General features: G+C 33.5%; 2 protein-coding genes across 4 annotated transcripts in view; one reads left to right on the top strand and one right to left on the bottom strand.

The window, feature by feature from the left end:
* Positions 1 to 27: 27 nt before the first annotated feature.
* Positions 28 to 5445, top strand: LOC144840999 (ubiquitin carboxyl-terminal hydrolase 7-like). 2 transcript variants are annotated; one of them, XM_078697135.1, is made up of 12 exons: positions 28 to 1051; positions 1329 to 1457; positions 1538 to 1700; positions 1809 to 1998; positions 2266 to 2333; positions 2465 to 2565; positions 2746 to 2899; positions 3025 to 3092; positions 3410 to 3524; positions 3797 to 3874; positions 4881 to 5087; positions 5310 to 5445. In XM_078697135.1, exons 1-11 carry the CDS (start codon positions 1011 to 1013, stop codon positions 4995 to 4997), a joined length of 1224 nt encoding a protein of 407 aa, XP_078553261.1. In that variant the 5' UTR covers positions 28 to 1010; the 3' UTR covers positions 4998 to 5087; positions 5310 to 5445. The 2 variants fall into 2 exon arrangements, with proteins under 2 accessions (XP_078553261.1, XP_078553262.1); XM_078697136.1 differs by lacking the exon at positions 5310 to 5445 and having other exon boundaries at positions 3410 to 3545; positions 4881 to 4938.
* A 3169-nt stretch (positions 5446 to 8614) lies between these two features.
* The window catches only part of LOC144840987 (uncharacterized), a 37445-nt gene continuing 30812 nt past the window's right edge, over positions 8615 to 15247 (bottom strand). For both annotated transcript variants that reach the window (XM_078697102.1, XM_078697103.1), the window contains 12 exons: positions 15098 to 15211; positions 14662 to 14775; positions 14256 to 14369; positions 13888 to 14001; positions 13291 to 13404; positions 12592 to 12705; positions 11925 to 12038; positions 11395 to 11508; positions 11152 to 11265; positions 10643 to 10771; positions 10009 to 10210; positions 8615 to 9544 (listed from right to left, as the gene is read on the bottom strand). In XM_078697102.1, the coding sequence (XP_078553228.1) occupies positions 9508 to 9544; positions 10009 to 10210; positions 10643 to 10771; positions 11152 to 11265; positions 11395 to 11508; positions 11925 to 12038; positions 12592 to 12705; positions 13291 to 13404; positions 13888 to 14001; positions 14256 to 14369; positions 14662 to 14775; positions 15098 to 15211 (1394 nt within the window). In that variant the 3' untranslated portion in view covers positions 8615 to 9507. The remainder of the gene's footprint in view (positions 9545 to 10008; positions 10211 to 10642; positions 10772 to 11151; positions 11266 to 11394; positions 11509 to 11924; positions 12039 to 12591; positions 12706 to 13290; positions 13405 to 13887; positions 14002 to 14255; positions 14370 to 14661; positions 14776 to 15097; positions 15212 to 15247) is intronic.

Raw genomic sequence — 15247 nt, 5'->3', positions numbered from 1 at the left:
ATATTGATATTTATTTGTTGTAAAACTAAGAAATAAAACCGCAAAAAGAAACCAACCACAAAAACAAGCAAAACACGTTGATATGTTAATGTTAAATAAATACATTTAACAAAAAGCTCAATTGTGATTGGCTTAAAGTTAGAATTAAATAGGACTACATGATAAACATAGGCTATGGAAGGTAAAAATTGAATGACTTGCATTTAATTTTGTGCAAAATATTACCATAATTATGTGGTGTGTGTTCTGCAGCAAGCATTTTTTTAAAAGATTAAAGGTCAATAAATCACACTTCCAGTCATTTTAAAACAAAATATTCAATTAGAGTGAATATAAATATATCTATTATGAACAATTATTATTTCCAACTCTCTACAACCATTCGTTATTTAGAATTTTTGCAAAGTGGTATTTTAGTCACTTTTAGAGAAAATATAAACTTCATACATCCACTAGATACAAAGTATATCTATATTAAAATAACGGCCATTTTGAAATGAAGATTTAAGCATGTTCCCCCGTATTTGTTTAGACTTTTTGTCAGGAGTACTAGACATCCCTGAAGAAAAAAGTCTATTGCAATTTGTTCCAACAAGGTTCACCCTATTTTTATGCCAGAATGGATTAATATGGGACAATTTCCTGTGAAACAAACAAGGGAATTACATAGGGGTTTTTACTGTATTCAAACATGCAAATCCTGTGTCATTGTCCTAAAGCCCTCTAATTGAATTTCCGTACTAATTTCACAGTTGTTTCCACTGTGGAATTATGAGTGCATAGCTATCTGAGCCATTCAAGCAAGTTGTAGGGCTACAGTCTCATCATAACAAGTTGTATGAGTGTGAATGCAGCGTCTAAAAAATGTGATGAAGCAAAGGATTTTTTCTGACCACTGAACCAAATCCACGCTTAGAGTGAACATAACCTTATACATGCATGCTTAGCATTGTGATTTAAATATTTTACTGACTGTTTTTCTGAAGGTGACATTCTTCAACCAGTAAGAGATGAACCCTGATACACTGCAAAAACAAATAACAGACGAGAGGTACTGAACAGTTTATTTATATTAGTATTTGTAAAATGTTAGTAAAGTTAGATTTGCAAAACACCACGCATTTCCAAAAGGGAATAAAGTACAGCTGAGAAAGCCTTGACGTTTTGGTTTTGTTACAACTGTCTTGGACTTCTGGAGTATTTTCAGACATTAGTACATTTGAGGGGAATATAACAACGTTTTACAATGAGTGATATATTATAACCAACAAGTGTATAGAAATAATCAGTTTGGTAATACTTATACACGTTTTTGTCTTTAAATAAAGGAAATTAGAAATGCAAAGAAAAGACAAATCAGAAGGTCATTTATATATGATGTTAAAAGTTTACACAGAGGACCAGTTCTATGGTCACCAAGGCAACGACCTGTTTGACATGAACAAGATTAAGTCACGGTAATCATTAAAATTATATTGACTGTGAATAAATTAATTCAGTTTTCAATTATTCCCTTACATGTAACTTTTGTTTTTAGGGATTTTCAAATTCTCAATAGCTTAAATCTTTCTGGTGTGATGGAACAGCTATCAGATTCGTACGGTTATCCGATTGATAACATGCGCATATGGCCACTAATCATGAGAACCAACCAGACAAATCGGCCGACGACCTTAAAGGACGAAGATGCCGAGAAAACAGTAAGTTATATTGTATTTTTTCTCTAATTTATATTTGTAGCAATATCTATTTGTCCATAATGAGCAATAGAAGTGTGTTTTGAATTTATCATTTTTGGTGTTTTTCAGGTGTATGATATTGCAGAGAACGATCCTACGTGGATCGTATTTCTAGAAACAGCAGATCCTGAATGTCAAAAGGCGTTACCTCATTTCGACAAAGATAACGATGTTCTCCTATTCTTAAAGAAGTACGACCCAAAGACGAAAACCATTTTCTACTGTGGACATATTGCCGTGTCTATCACACAGAAGATATGTAAGTTGGATGAAGCTGATAATCTAGTGTAGCAGTAGCTTGGTGGTGTGCTTGCCTTCCAATCCAGGGTTCAAGTCTGACTTAGTTTTAGGGTTGTAATTCACAACTCTTTCTGCTTCACTCCTTTAAGCCTAAAATAATAACAATAACAGTTTATCCATTCTGTAATTGGCAAGTTGGATGCGTATGAAAATATGACATAGCTAGATGAACTTTAATTTACCAATTCTTTGTACATTGAATTATCGTCCCAATCTTATTTTACAGATGAACTAATTCCATTGTTGTGTGAAAGAGGAGACTTTCCAGAGGGCACTCCACTCATTATATATGAGGTAAGTATGCAAAAATAAATCTTGAATCGCTTCATATAGCTTTTGCTAGTGAAAGTAGTGGCTCTAAAAAGAGCAGCAAGAACAAGCAATGAAACATTTTTCTGATGGTTCTTTGCTTTGTATTTCTTTAGGAAGTGAAGCCAAACTTAACAGAGAAGATACAAGATGTCCGGTTACAGATAGACAAAGCATTGGATGAGTTAATGGATGGGGATATACTGGTGTTTCAAAGGTAATTCACAATGAAACCACTTTTGGGACACCCCTATTAATGGAACACTTTGTTAGGTCATGAAAAACCCTTAATGTAGCTACCAGGAAAATGAGTGAAAGTACATGAGAGAGTTATGTGTATTCATTGTTTTCCTACAAATATATTTCAAATGATGTTTACATTAATTTGTTGCTATAGGTACGACCCTAAAAATGATGAGTATGAGCTGTCGACAGCAAAGGATTACTTCCGTGACCTGTACTGCAGGATAGAAGTTTTGTTATGTGACAAAACCAATTTAAATGAACCTGGATTCACGCTTACATTGTCCACCAAAATGAACTACTCCCAGGTTTGATATTTCGTTTATATATTTATGTTTGTATTTATTTAAAGCATTTATTTGATGACAACCAAACATAAAACATTATGGAAAGACCACAAATGCAATACCGATTAATTCTTTTTATGTAACAGATAGCCAAGGCAATTGCGGCCAAGTTAGATACAGATCCAATGTTTTTGCAGCTGTTTACAGCACAACCGTAAGTCTTTTAAACTTTCTCTCTTAGAAAGTATTGCTATATTTGTATGACCATGACAAAAGTCAATCTTATGCATTAAACATCCATGTCTGTGTTTTTATAGTTCATTTTGGTCCTTGTGTGATAATCCCACCACACACTCCATGTTCAAAGGCATAGGCTATTTATTTGATGCTTTTGTATGATCATCTTGCGCTCATTCACCTTGCGCTCATTCGCCTTGCGCTCATTTGCCTTGCGCTCATTTGACTTATGCTCATTCACCTTGCGCTCATTCACCTTGCGCTCATTTAATTGTGTGTTAATTGTTGTTACAGGCATCGAGATGGTCCAAGCCGTCCGATTCCTTGTGCTTATGAGGGAACACTACGTGGCCTTATATTTCCATTAAAACCAAGAACCCCAAACGTTAAGAAGCTCTATTATCAAAGGGTAAGTTAATTAAGTCAAAGGGTGACGTTAGTTCACTTACAGTACCACCCTAATTCTTGTCTATGACTGCCTGTGTTTACACAATTGCTCAAATTCGATTGGTACATTGACCAGGTTAGCTAATTTGCATATGACTGGTAATTTGCATAAAACTTTCTAATGCTTTAAAAAGCCTGCACAGCTGGCTGTTGCAGTTGATTGTTTACATTATTTACTTAATTCTGAAAAATTTATAGTTGCTAGATAATTCACATTATACTTTTTTATTTTAGCTCACAATAAAAATCAACGAACTTGAAAATAAGAAGCAATTTCGATGTGTATGGGTCAGTAATAAACTAAAAGAAGAGGTGAGATTATATTTTTTTTATCTAAATATAAATTATGCTTACTATAAATCTTCTAATAATAACCCACACTCTAATAGTAACCCCCCTTCTAATAGTAACCCACCCTATAATAATAACCTATGGGTTACTATTAGAGTCACAACAACTATTGATCGTTTATGATGCAGCCGTATTTTGAAAATAAGGAGATAATGCATGTTGATCTCGGGAGATTTGAGTTTATAAAATAAAGTTACAGTTCAACCAAATTTGTTTATTGGTACTGTTTTATTATTGTGCTATGAGTGACCGGTTGGGTTGGGTTGGGTTACTATTTTCAGGTACCTAATTTAAGATTAGTAATAATAACCCACTACTCTAATAGTAACCCCCTTTCTAATAGTAACCCCCCTTCTAATAGTAACCCACCCTAAAAAACAATCAAAGAATAATAACCCAGAGTTACAATTCTGAGATTGGCGAGCACAATAGAAAACTTCTGTACTGATCTCCTACCCTATCTATCTATCTCAGATGGTTTGGAAACATAGATTTGGTAACATTAGTGTTCACCATTATGATATTGTTCCATATTTCTCTCTTAGGAATTCGATATTATGAAAGGTTTTAAAACAAAATTTTTTTGCGGTAGAAGTAATTTCCGAGTTGGTGTAATTTGGTAACTTCCTGGTATTTACTGCCCTCTCTAGCCGGCAATGTTGGTCGTTGGTGGCGATATTAGTTTTTGATTTTTTGTTTATCTTTGGGCCGCGCGTGGAGTTAGCAAAATAAAATTTATACTGCATATTAATAAAGATCAAATCAAATATATTCATAAATCATTGGAGTATATTGCGGAGAAATTGTGAAATCTGTATATAAGATTACATCGGGAGAACTGATAATAAAGCCTATATTTGGGTGAAATTCCGATAGCCAAAGGGTAGCCGAGTTGTTGCACAAAAACAAATTTTGTAAAAATAATAACATAAGATAAAAAAATAAAATGTACTGTTTTAAATTTTAGGAAATGGTCCTTTATCCAAATAAGGATGATACAGTAGCAGGTCTACTGATGGAGGCCAAGTCACTAAAGAATCGAACGTTAGGCAACAACGGCTCAGGAAAATTAAGGCTCCTATAAGTTATAAGTAACAAAATTCACCAAGTGCAACAAGAGGATGTCTTACTAGAGTGTCTTAACCCAGTTCGTACTAAAACATACAGAATTGAGGTTTGTACATTTATTATAAAGTAGGCTGTTATAGTCCCATCGGGACAAATGTTTGTTTTCATTTTCTTTTCATTTATCATATGCATTATATGCCCTCATGAGACAGCTTTTGCTTCTAATGAGGGTTTCAGTTGTTATTATTCTGAATAATTGTGGAATAAATGAAAGAGTAGGAATAATATTACTGCTGTAGTAAGGTTTTTTTCTTGTGTTTCATTTTAGGAAATTCCTGAAGATCAGCTGGATTTAAATGAGACGGAATTACTACTATGTGTTGCACACTTTCAAAAAGAACTCTTCTCAATGTTTGGTGTTCCGTTTCTAATTAGGGTCCAAGAAGGCGAGCCATTTACAGAGGTTCGCGAACGAATAAAAAACCATTTAGAAATCTCAGAAAAAGAACTTGAAAAGGTAAATTGGTTTGTAATGGCTGCCTTCCAATGCATGTTTCATAGTAAAAACATTTTTATCATTATAACAACATCAAAACTGAAATACATGTCCATCGCACAACATTTTGCTGATGTGTCTGTGTGTAGCAGTAAGTAAATGATTAATTCAATATCCATTGTTGTTTTTACAGATCAAATTTGCTATTGTACTATTGGGGAAGACAAGTTACATTACAGAGGGTAAGTTTAGTATTTTTACCTAATTAATAGCACTGATCAAGCCCATATCCAGGATTGTTCAGGAGCGTTAGTTTTCCCCCAAAAAGGAAGTGTAAACAAGCACTATGGTCTTTGGAGGCCAACTAGGTGGGAGGTGTTCACCCTTTGTTGTATGCCTAGCTTAGTGGCTAGAAAGAACAGCTAGGTCGATATCTGTTTCACTCACCTCTCGCCTGCTAGCACTCACTAGTTAACACACAGCTAACGAATGGATTTCTTGGTTTCAGATGAATATAGAGTATCAATTAAAGACTTTCTACCAACATCAGGTGGAGGTAAGTCATTTCATAATCCAAACCTATAGTTTACAGCTTTTATAACTTTACAAGTTGGTATTAGGGAAAACAACAACACTACCATACTTAATTAGGTGAAATTTGAGATCAGAAAGCCATAAAGTATAGAATTTTTGGGTATATCCCTATTTTGAACATATCCGTATTCTTGGCTTATCCCACTACCTGTTATGATTCCCATTCAGATGGACTTAAAGACTCAGTGGTCTATCTGTCCAACTTCCCAGGTATAGTGCGGCTCAAAGTTGTTCATGAATGTTGGTTGATTGACAACATAATATGATTGGCATTTACCCATTGTACACAAATCAAAATATATTGACATTATTCAAACAGTTTTAATTTTTGTTTGTTTTTTTTTTTGGCAGCTGGAGCTATGCAACAAAAGGCTTGGCTGGGCCTGGATCATAGATCATGTAAACGATTTTGCAATGACTTGGCAAAAAATTGTTGATTAAAAAAAACATTGTGAATTGTATAATAATAAAAGGCAACTAAATTGTATTCATATTTTGGTATAATCTTGTAATGTAATTTCACAATTCACAGTTTACAGTTTACTATGATATTAAGAGTTTTTGTCAAAGACTATACTGTATAATAATATATAAACACTTTATTTTGACACAGAAAAGCTTGTATCACCACAAAGGTATTCTTCTACATGGCCGTGGTTAATTTATAGTACAACTTTTATATAAAAAAAAACAAAGAAAAAAAAATATATATATATATATATATTAACAGCACTTGCAAGCAGCACTTGCCAGTTCTTATGCTATGACGTTATCCAAATTCCTTCACTTGCACTGATGAAGGGCTACATTAGTGTTGCCCGAAAGCTCTGCTCATTTTTCTGGCTGTTTTACTTTATCGTTTTGATTTAGCTTTTCGCTTTTTTTTTGTATCTCCATTGAGATCCATCCAGGTACCCACAGCATTGTCATTTTTTCAGTAATTTGCCTTTGGATTTATATATATATTAACAGAAACATTAATTACAAAATAAAGGTAGTCTTTAAACCTATTTATAATAGAGGCATCTACATTAAATGATTTCAGTTTTTCTAGAAGTATTGTATGGTGTACCGTATCAAAAGCCTTTTTTAGATCAAGCATGACTAAACCAATATACTTCCCACAACCAATGTCATTTATCCATTTCTCTGTAATATTTAATAATGAAGATACAGTTTAAAAATTAGGACAAAACCCAGATTGATAAGAGTAAATAAATTGATAGACCTGATCAAATATAACCCTCTCCATAATTATTAGAAAGAATGTGTAAAATTGATATGGGACTTTAATTTTTAAGATTCTATCCTATCTATCCTATCCCCTTTAAGAACTGGGGAAATTTTAGCCGTTTCTTTACTTACATGGAGTGAGTTTTTTGTTTATAAATGTATTCTTGGTTTACAAAACTAAATTTAAGTAGGTCCCTGCTTTGATTGGTATTATCTTCAATAATTAATCGGGGAATTTCTTGCGGAATATTTTTTGCAAGGGCAGGTTCTATTTTATAAAAATATTGTTTTAAATTGTTGGGTATTTTCGAAATTTGCTGTTTGTTATCACTTGTTTTTGGGTTGCATATTTGTGTTTTATACTCTGGTACAGTTTCCCATATTGCCGTTGAATCTACTGTAAATGTGTAAAAAATATCAATAAATAATTATGATAATTATAGTAACCAGTTATGTGTCAACAAAAATAAAAAAGTCGTGCATGTCAAATTATGATATACTGTATTAACCAGTTATATAAAAAATAAAAGGGTCAAAATGTTGCAATTTTTCGAAAAATGTCCAATTTCTGAAAAATATATTGAGGTAACATGCGCAGACCACATTATGTGCCTCTGCACATGGCGAAGTCTGATAGTGACCAGTTATGGAAACAAGTAAAAGAGTCAACATTTTGCCAATTTCCTTAAAATCTCTGTACTATAGTACAGGAATTTTTTCGAAAAAAATGTCCAATATATCGACTTTTGAAATATATATTGAGGTAACATGAACAGACCACACTATGTGCGTCTGCGCATGTCAAAATATGATATAGTAATCAGTTATGTCTACAAATAAAAAGAGTCAAAATGTGGCCAATTTCCGTAAGATCTCTGTACTATAGTACAGCGATTTTTTCGAAAAAAATGTCCAATATATCGACTTTTGAAATATATCTTGAGGTAACATGCACAGACCACATTATGTGTATCTGCGAATGTCACTCTATGATATAGTAGTAACCAGTTAAATAAAGGGTCGCAATTTGATTATCTTCCGAAAAAGTCACCAGGGATTTTTAAAAAGTGTCAATATATATATTTTTAAAATGTATATGAGGTACCACATTATGTGCGTCTGCGCATGTCAAAGTATGATATAGTAACCAGTTAAGTCAACAAATAAGAGTCGAATAATGGCAAATGTATTACATTTACAAAATGCAATTATTATGTGATTATGCACGCCTATTGTCTTATCTTCTTGTAGAGCCATAATAACCAGTTATGGAAATTAAAACAAAAATATTGAATCAACAAAATGGGTAAAAATATTCTATGAATTTATAAAGAAATTACCCAAAATAAGAAAGTCAACTAATCAATAAGTAACAACACTACATAAACAAAAACCACAAAAAGGAACTGCTATTGAGAAGGTCATATTGTTTTATTTTGTTATCTGGCGTACATTTTTTGTGATTGTTTTAACGCCAAATTTTATGGATAATGCAGTTTTAATTTACGGTGTCGAATGATTAATAATTATCTTTCATTACAAAACAGTCTTCTAAATCCTTATTGAATATTACTGAATAAAACTAATACCTAACTTCTATATATACACCAACATTTATTTCTAGATATACATGTATACATAAATAACTACAATTAAACCTATTCCCCATTTATGATTTACTATAAGACTTGAATGTAGACAGTAGCATACAATTTGCCTGAAAACAATATTTGTATGTGTTTTAAGATGTTATTATTTTCTTGCTACTAATATCCCTTTTACATTGCCTAGGAAATCTCTGGCTTTTACATACCTGGGTGTCATACCCGAGAATTATATGGTATGTACCCAGGTGTGTGAAGAGTTTTAGTAGGCGCGATGTGTAAGGGGTATATTTGTATGAAATATGGTATGTGGATTAAACAAAAAGTTTTAATATAGTACATTGATAAACATGAAACATTTTATAAAAACAAAATTGAGGTCATCATATACCAAATATGAAAAAAAAACAAACCTGAGCTTAATTTAAAAAATTGAAAAAATGAGCTTAATTTGGATTACGGCAGGCGCCATTATTTAGATATACACAGTCGATATGGCAAGACGCAATAAATGTTGAAAATAAAAGGTATAAAAAATAAGAATTTAAGTGTATATTTATAAAACTAAAAAGGTTTATTGATCAGTTGAAATGGTTTATTCATGGTGCAACACGGGTCCATCGATCACAACCAACACTGTAAAAAACAAAAACAAATAAATGTATTAACCTAAATAACATACATTTGTTAATTATTATGTGCTCAGAACAAAACGATGCTGGAATAGGTCACAGTGTAGATTGGCTGCCATTATTTCAGACAGCTTGCATATGCTTGCCGAGTAAAGATGGACTACATCTTGTACTCTAAAATCTAAATTACAATATATATGAATGTTTGCGTTTTAATCTGTGGTTGAAATGATGACACACCCTCCTAGCATAGAACAGGCATACAACATACTTTAATAATAATAATAACAGGATTTTTATAGCGCACATACCACTCAGGAGTGCTCAAGGTGTGGTAAGCGTATACTCCTGTGGAACTAGAGTCAGCCAAATGATGTCCGTATTGGGAGAGTTGTACTATATAAAACTGAGACTAATAGGGGTTGTTCTTACAATTAAGGTACAAAATTAAAAAAATGAATATCATACTTTGTTGCTTCGCGGTTGTCTGCACAATCATCAGACTTGTCCACTCTGGTGAACTCGGTTAGAAGTACTTCTGCATTATCACAATAAAAGCATTGACCAGTCCATCCAATTGTGCGCTGACCATTGTCACGAACAACGGTGAAGCCAAAGGTTGGGTACGGAGCGGAAGACCTGGACGAATAGCCTATTAATACTGTTGGTGCTGTTAATTAAAAAAGAAAAATAAATTAAGATGTGATAAAAAAGAAAAAGACTAGCATGCAAAATGCATTTTAAATGGTTAACAGGTAAGAATTGGATGACCTTTGACATTTTTATGTTGAGATAGTTGACAGTACATTTGTGAGATGTTGATTGAATTACACGCAACATTCATTACAACCAACACGTCACAAGAAATGAGACTTATTTGATTCCATGATTTTTAATTGAAGTTCCAGCCTAATATTACTAATTTACTCCCTCAGTTTAATCAAATCTAGCTAACAGGCAGCTGGGTATTTCAGTGTTTGACAGAGGTTGCAGACACACTTTATGGTAGTGTGGTTTCTATCATCACAACAATTGAAAAACAACTAGATTTGATCCTGCGTGGGTAATCAAGTATTCATTAGAATGTCACTAAGATACATACCTTGCTCAGCTCCTGCACGCTCAGCTGCTGTGCGGTAATCGCCAAGAATCATACCAGAATCAGAGTGGCTTATCGTAATCTCATCACCGTAATCGCTGTACCATGTTCCTTCCAAATCACAGTACAAAACTGAAAGACAACAAACAACTATTAATATATTCTACAAATTCAATGTGGTTTTGGATTTCTACACAATCCAACTTTATGTGACATCAAAATGTGATGTGTCTATCTATATAGACATGATGATGTCATATCACTGCCATATTTGGGCATATCACTACCATATTTGGGCACATCACTTTTTTGTCAAATTAGTTTGATTGTGTAAACAGGGCTTAAATTCATTCAGAGCAAGCACATACTGTTACCTGATCAAAACAGTCATGCCAGATAATTTTAAGATACAGTACTACAGCTACTAGTTAGAAAATTATTTTAAAAAAACAGTAAAATTGAAAAGTTAATCTTAAAGCTTTGAGGAGGACTTTTAATTATACAGTACCTACCATCAGAACAGGTGGATCCTGAGTAACCAGGTGGACATGTACATAAATAGAATCCTACAAAGTCAGTACAGGTTCCTCCATTCTGACATGGAAGACTTATGCAATCATTATAATCTAAAAAGAAATGAAACAATATATTATACATTATTATTCATTTTTATTGCATATAATTGTAAATAAAGAATAAAAAAATTGCCATCAGACTGCAATCAAAACATTTAGTATAAGAAGTTGAATACATACCTTCTTCACAGTGTGTTCCGATCCAGGGATCTACGCATTCACAGATGTATGAAGTTCCTTGACCTTGACATGTCCCTCCATTCTGACAAGGGCTGCTCAGGCAAGGTGCCAAGTCTAACATTAGAAAACAAACAAAATCACTTAAGATATACGAATATTCACACAATCTTCAGATTCTAAAATATACACTTTCAAACTAGTTTGACAAAAAAGTGTGATGTGCCCAAATATGGTAGTGATATGACATCATCATGTCCATATATGGGCACATCACATTTTTTTGTCAGCATAAAATTAGACAAGGCTTAAGATTTTACTATAAACGTTTCAGTGGGAGAATTTTCTGTGAAACAAGGATACAAATTAGTGTTATAACATATATATTATATATTATAACCGTATTGCAGGGAAACCCCTATTAAGAGGACACATTGTTGGGTCACTAAGGTGTCCCCTTAATAGGGGTTCTACTGCTTTCAAACATACATAGTTCTGTGTCCACCTAAACTCTCTAATTGATATGTACTTACTGATTTCACAATTGTCTCCACCCCAGTTCACTGTACACTGACAAACATAGCTATTTGAGCCATCAAAGCATGTACCACCATTCAAGCAAGTTGTAGAGCTACAGTCATCAACATCTGTATGAAAAAAATAGTAAATAAAATAATTAAGAATTGGGTTAGCTACAAAATTCTATTTTGAGATAGAAGAGGGTGTGTTCCATCTTCTTGTACCACGCATCCTCTCTGTCCAATACGTTTACAACAAGTTGAGGACAACATTTTTCATTTTCATCATAATATCTACCTACCTAGGCGTTGATTACAGTTCTGATGATCAGAATACAATTCTCGAAACATGTCACATAATTTTAAGACAGTTTGCAGTTAGTAATTTTGGTGGTATTATACATGAAATATCTATTTTAACTTCATTTACCTTTTGGTAACTATATATAACAAGCAATTTATTTGAGCATTTCAAATAAAAATTGAAATACATTTAAAAGAATTGTGAAATATTGATAGGGTCAATTTATTTTGTTGCACATTACACACTAAGGTTGTTGTTAATTCCTCGTTTGTCGATAACCTTTGTCTATGCTTCCCCTTTATAGTACTTAATAAGGACGTAACCATGATCATGACAATGATTATAACATTATGATGATGATAATTTTAATTAACTTACTTGTTTCACAGACAATACCATTGAAACCAACAGGGCAAGTACAGTAGTAACCATTGACAAGGTCTACACAATCTCCTCCATTTTGACATGGTCCACTGGCGCATTCATCAATTTCTAATAAAGTAATGAAAACATCACATTAATACATACAGTATCTCCAGTTTGACTTAACCCAGTAATACCATAGTACAGTGGTACTATGGTATCACTTAAACCCAGAATGGTATATCTTGTTACACAAACCAACAGTGGCAAGATATAACAATCCCTTGCAACTTCCCTCTCTGTGATCAGGTGCATCTTGGAATATTAAGATGATGTCATGTGTATGTTATTGTTAATGTTAGTGTTATTACTGTAAAGGTAGTACAACGTTTTTTCAGACTCTGCCTTAGTTGTATGTCCTCCATCTTAATTTGTATTATATGTTTGTTATGATGGATTGATGTCATGAGTGAGAAACAAATATTTGGCCCACAACAACATAAGTCATTTCGGGAGTGTTGATATTGGGAATATTGGCCAAATGAAATGTCTTGTTCAAGAAAATAAATGGACAGTGTGAGGGATCAAAACGCCGAATCTCGTGGTAAATCAAATTCTATTCAATTAAATTCAACTACAGAAATACTAGCTACACAAATAATAGACAATTCTGTGGTCATTGAAGTGCGAATAACACATGATTGTACACTGTACCTGTTTCACAAAAAACACCAGTGTATCCTGCTCTGCAATCACAAACATACCCATTCACTAGATCAGTACATACAGCTTGGTTCTGACATGGAGAACTCTGGCATTCATTTGTATCTAAAAAAAAGTTAATTTATTTTCTTAGTTAGTGTGTTTGATTTAGCATGAAATTTACACAAAATCTTTAGGTAAGTTTAATTAGGAAAGTAGGAGTTGGGTACTCTGTAAATGAGTACCTGTTTGAAAATGCTAGGAAGGATAAGGCGACGTGGAAAGGAACTGGCCATCGCTACCACATAATGCTGAGGCTTAGTAAAATGAGCTATTAACTTCATTACCCTGCCTTCAGAAATGAATACGGGACTTACCAATTAGTAATATTAGGATACTTTAAATTTAATTTTTAATTAATTTTCTTTCCATCTTTCAAATTAGGATTAGTGCACGGCCTAAGGAAAGAACAAACATGTGTTGATCTCTGCCTCAGTGATTATAGACAAACATACATCTTGTATGTTTGATGACATCGGGCTTATACTCCAGTCAGGTCAGCATTGGACAAATAACTATTGAAATTCCTGTTTAAAAATGAAGACTTACTGATTTCACAGTTGGCACCTGTGAATCCAGGTAAACAGGAGCAGAAATATTCGTTGACATTATCAACACATGTACCACCATTCAAGCAAGGGGCACTGCCACACTCATTGGCACCTTAAAAACAAATAACAAACACATGCAGCTAAGTCATTAAATATGGAAATGTATGTATGGAAACAGTTAAGCATCATATATATTGTTGTAATTTGTCTGGGACTTCTGGCTTGTGAGTCATAGAGCTTCATTGACTCTTTAGAAGTCTTGGACAATAAATAAATAAAATGAAGCAATTTTTGCATTTATATTCATTCTATATCTACAAGCAGTAACATTTTTCTAGGGTCAAGTTAAAGAGGAACCAGCTGTACCTGTGGAACATGTTGGTCCTGTCCATCCTGGTGCACATGTGCAGAAGAACTGGTTAATGCCATCTGAACAGATACCTCCATTGGCACAAGGCCCGCTTGCACATTCATTTACATCTAGAAAACAAAAACAAATTATATAGGAGATATCAAGACAGTGTAGAATCGGGTTGGTAATATTCACCTACACCAAAATAAAGGTACAGTATAAATTATTTTGTTGTCTCTCATAGGGACGGACACACTGGAAGGAATTGTTCAACGACATCTAACAGACCCACTTTTATACCCACTACTTTCCTCTAAATCATACATATGCACAGTCAGGCCTATTCTGTGATATTTCTTCATACTGTCATCAAGCTTAAACAACCTCCACCAACCCTCAAAGTCATACTATAGTACATACTTATTTCACAGTTAGTGCCGGTCCATCCTGGAGCACACTGGCATGCATATTCATTAATACCATCTAGACAGGTTCCTCCATTTTGACAAGGACTGCTGATACAATCATTATTATCTGGTATAAAATAAAAGTGATGTTTTATAAAAAGCATACAACAAAATGTACTATAACATAGTAACAGAATGTGATGTGTGTTAGTGTCATCGAGGAATAGGGAGTTTTTGATTTGCAACACTGTAGAAAAAGGAGGAAGGACATCCTTATAGTGCCCAAATATGGTAGTGACATTTCCAAATATGGTAGTGATATGACATCATTATGTCCCTATATGGGCTTAAGTTCTTAAGTCGTTCCAAAATGAAAGTGGCTATTGGGTATACATATATAAATATTAAATTCTGTAAGAATAATCATCAGAAAAAAAATATATTCTTACTTATTTCACAGTGAAGTCCAGAGAAACCAGCGACACAGGCACATGTGTACATGTTCACACCATCCAAACAGAAGCCTCCATTCTGACAAGGACCGCTAGCACATTCATCGGTATCTGAAAAATACAAAATTATGCAATAAATATTCCCAA

The sequence above is a fragment of the Antedon bifida genome, chromosome 4, assembly GCF_963402885.1.
Source record: "Antedon bifida chromosome 4, ecAntBifi1.1, whole genome shotgun sequence".
Classification (NCBI taxonomy): Eukaryota; Metazoa; Echinodermata; class Crinoidea; order Comatulida; family Antedonidae; genus Antedon; species Antedon bifida.
Note: the sequence above shows the minus strand (reverse complement) of the source record. Positions and strands in the feature narration are given on the sequence as shown.

Excerpts from the sequence above, each read along its gene's own strand:
- LOC144840999 (XM_078697135.1), top strand. The coding sequence starts at position 1,011 with ATGAACCCTGATACACTGCAAAAACAAATAACAGACGAGAG. Across the intron at positions 2,334-2,464 it reads CTCCACTCATTATATATGAG|GAAGTGAAGCCAAACTTAAC; the intron begins GTAAGTATGCAA and ends GTATTTCTTTAG. Across the intron at positions 3,093-3,409 it reads CAGCTGTTTACAGCACAACC|GCATCGAGATGGTCCAAGCC; the intron begins GTAAGTCTTTTA and ends TTGTTGTTACAG.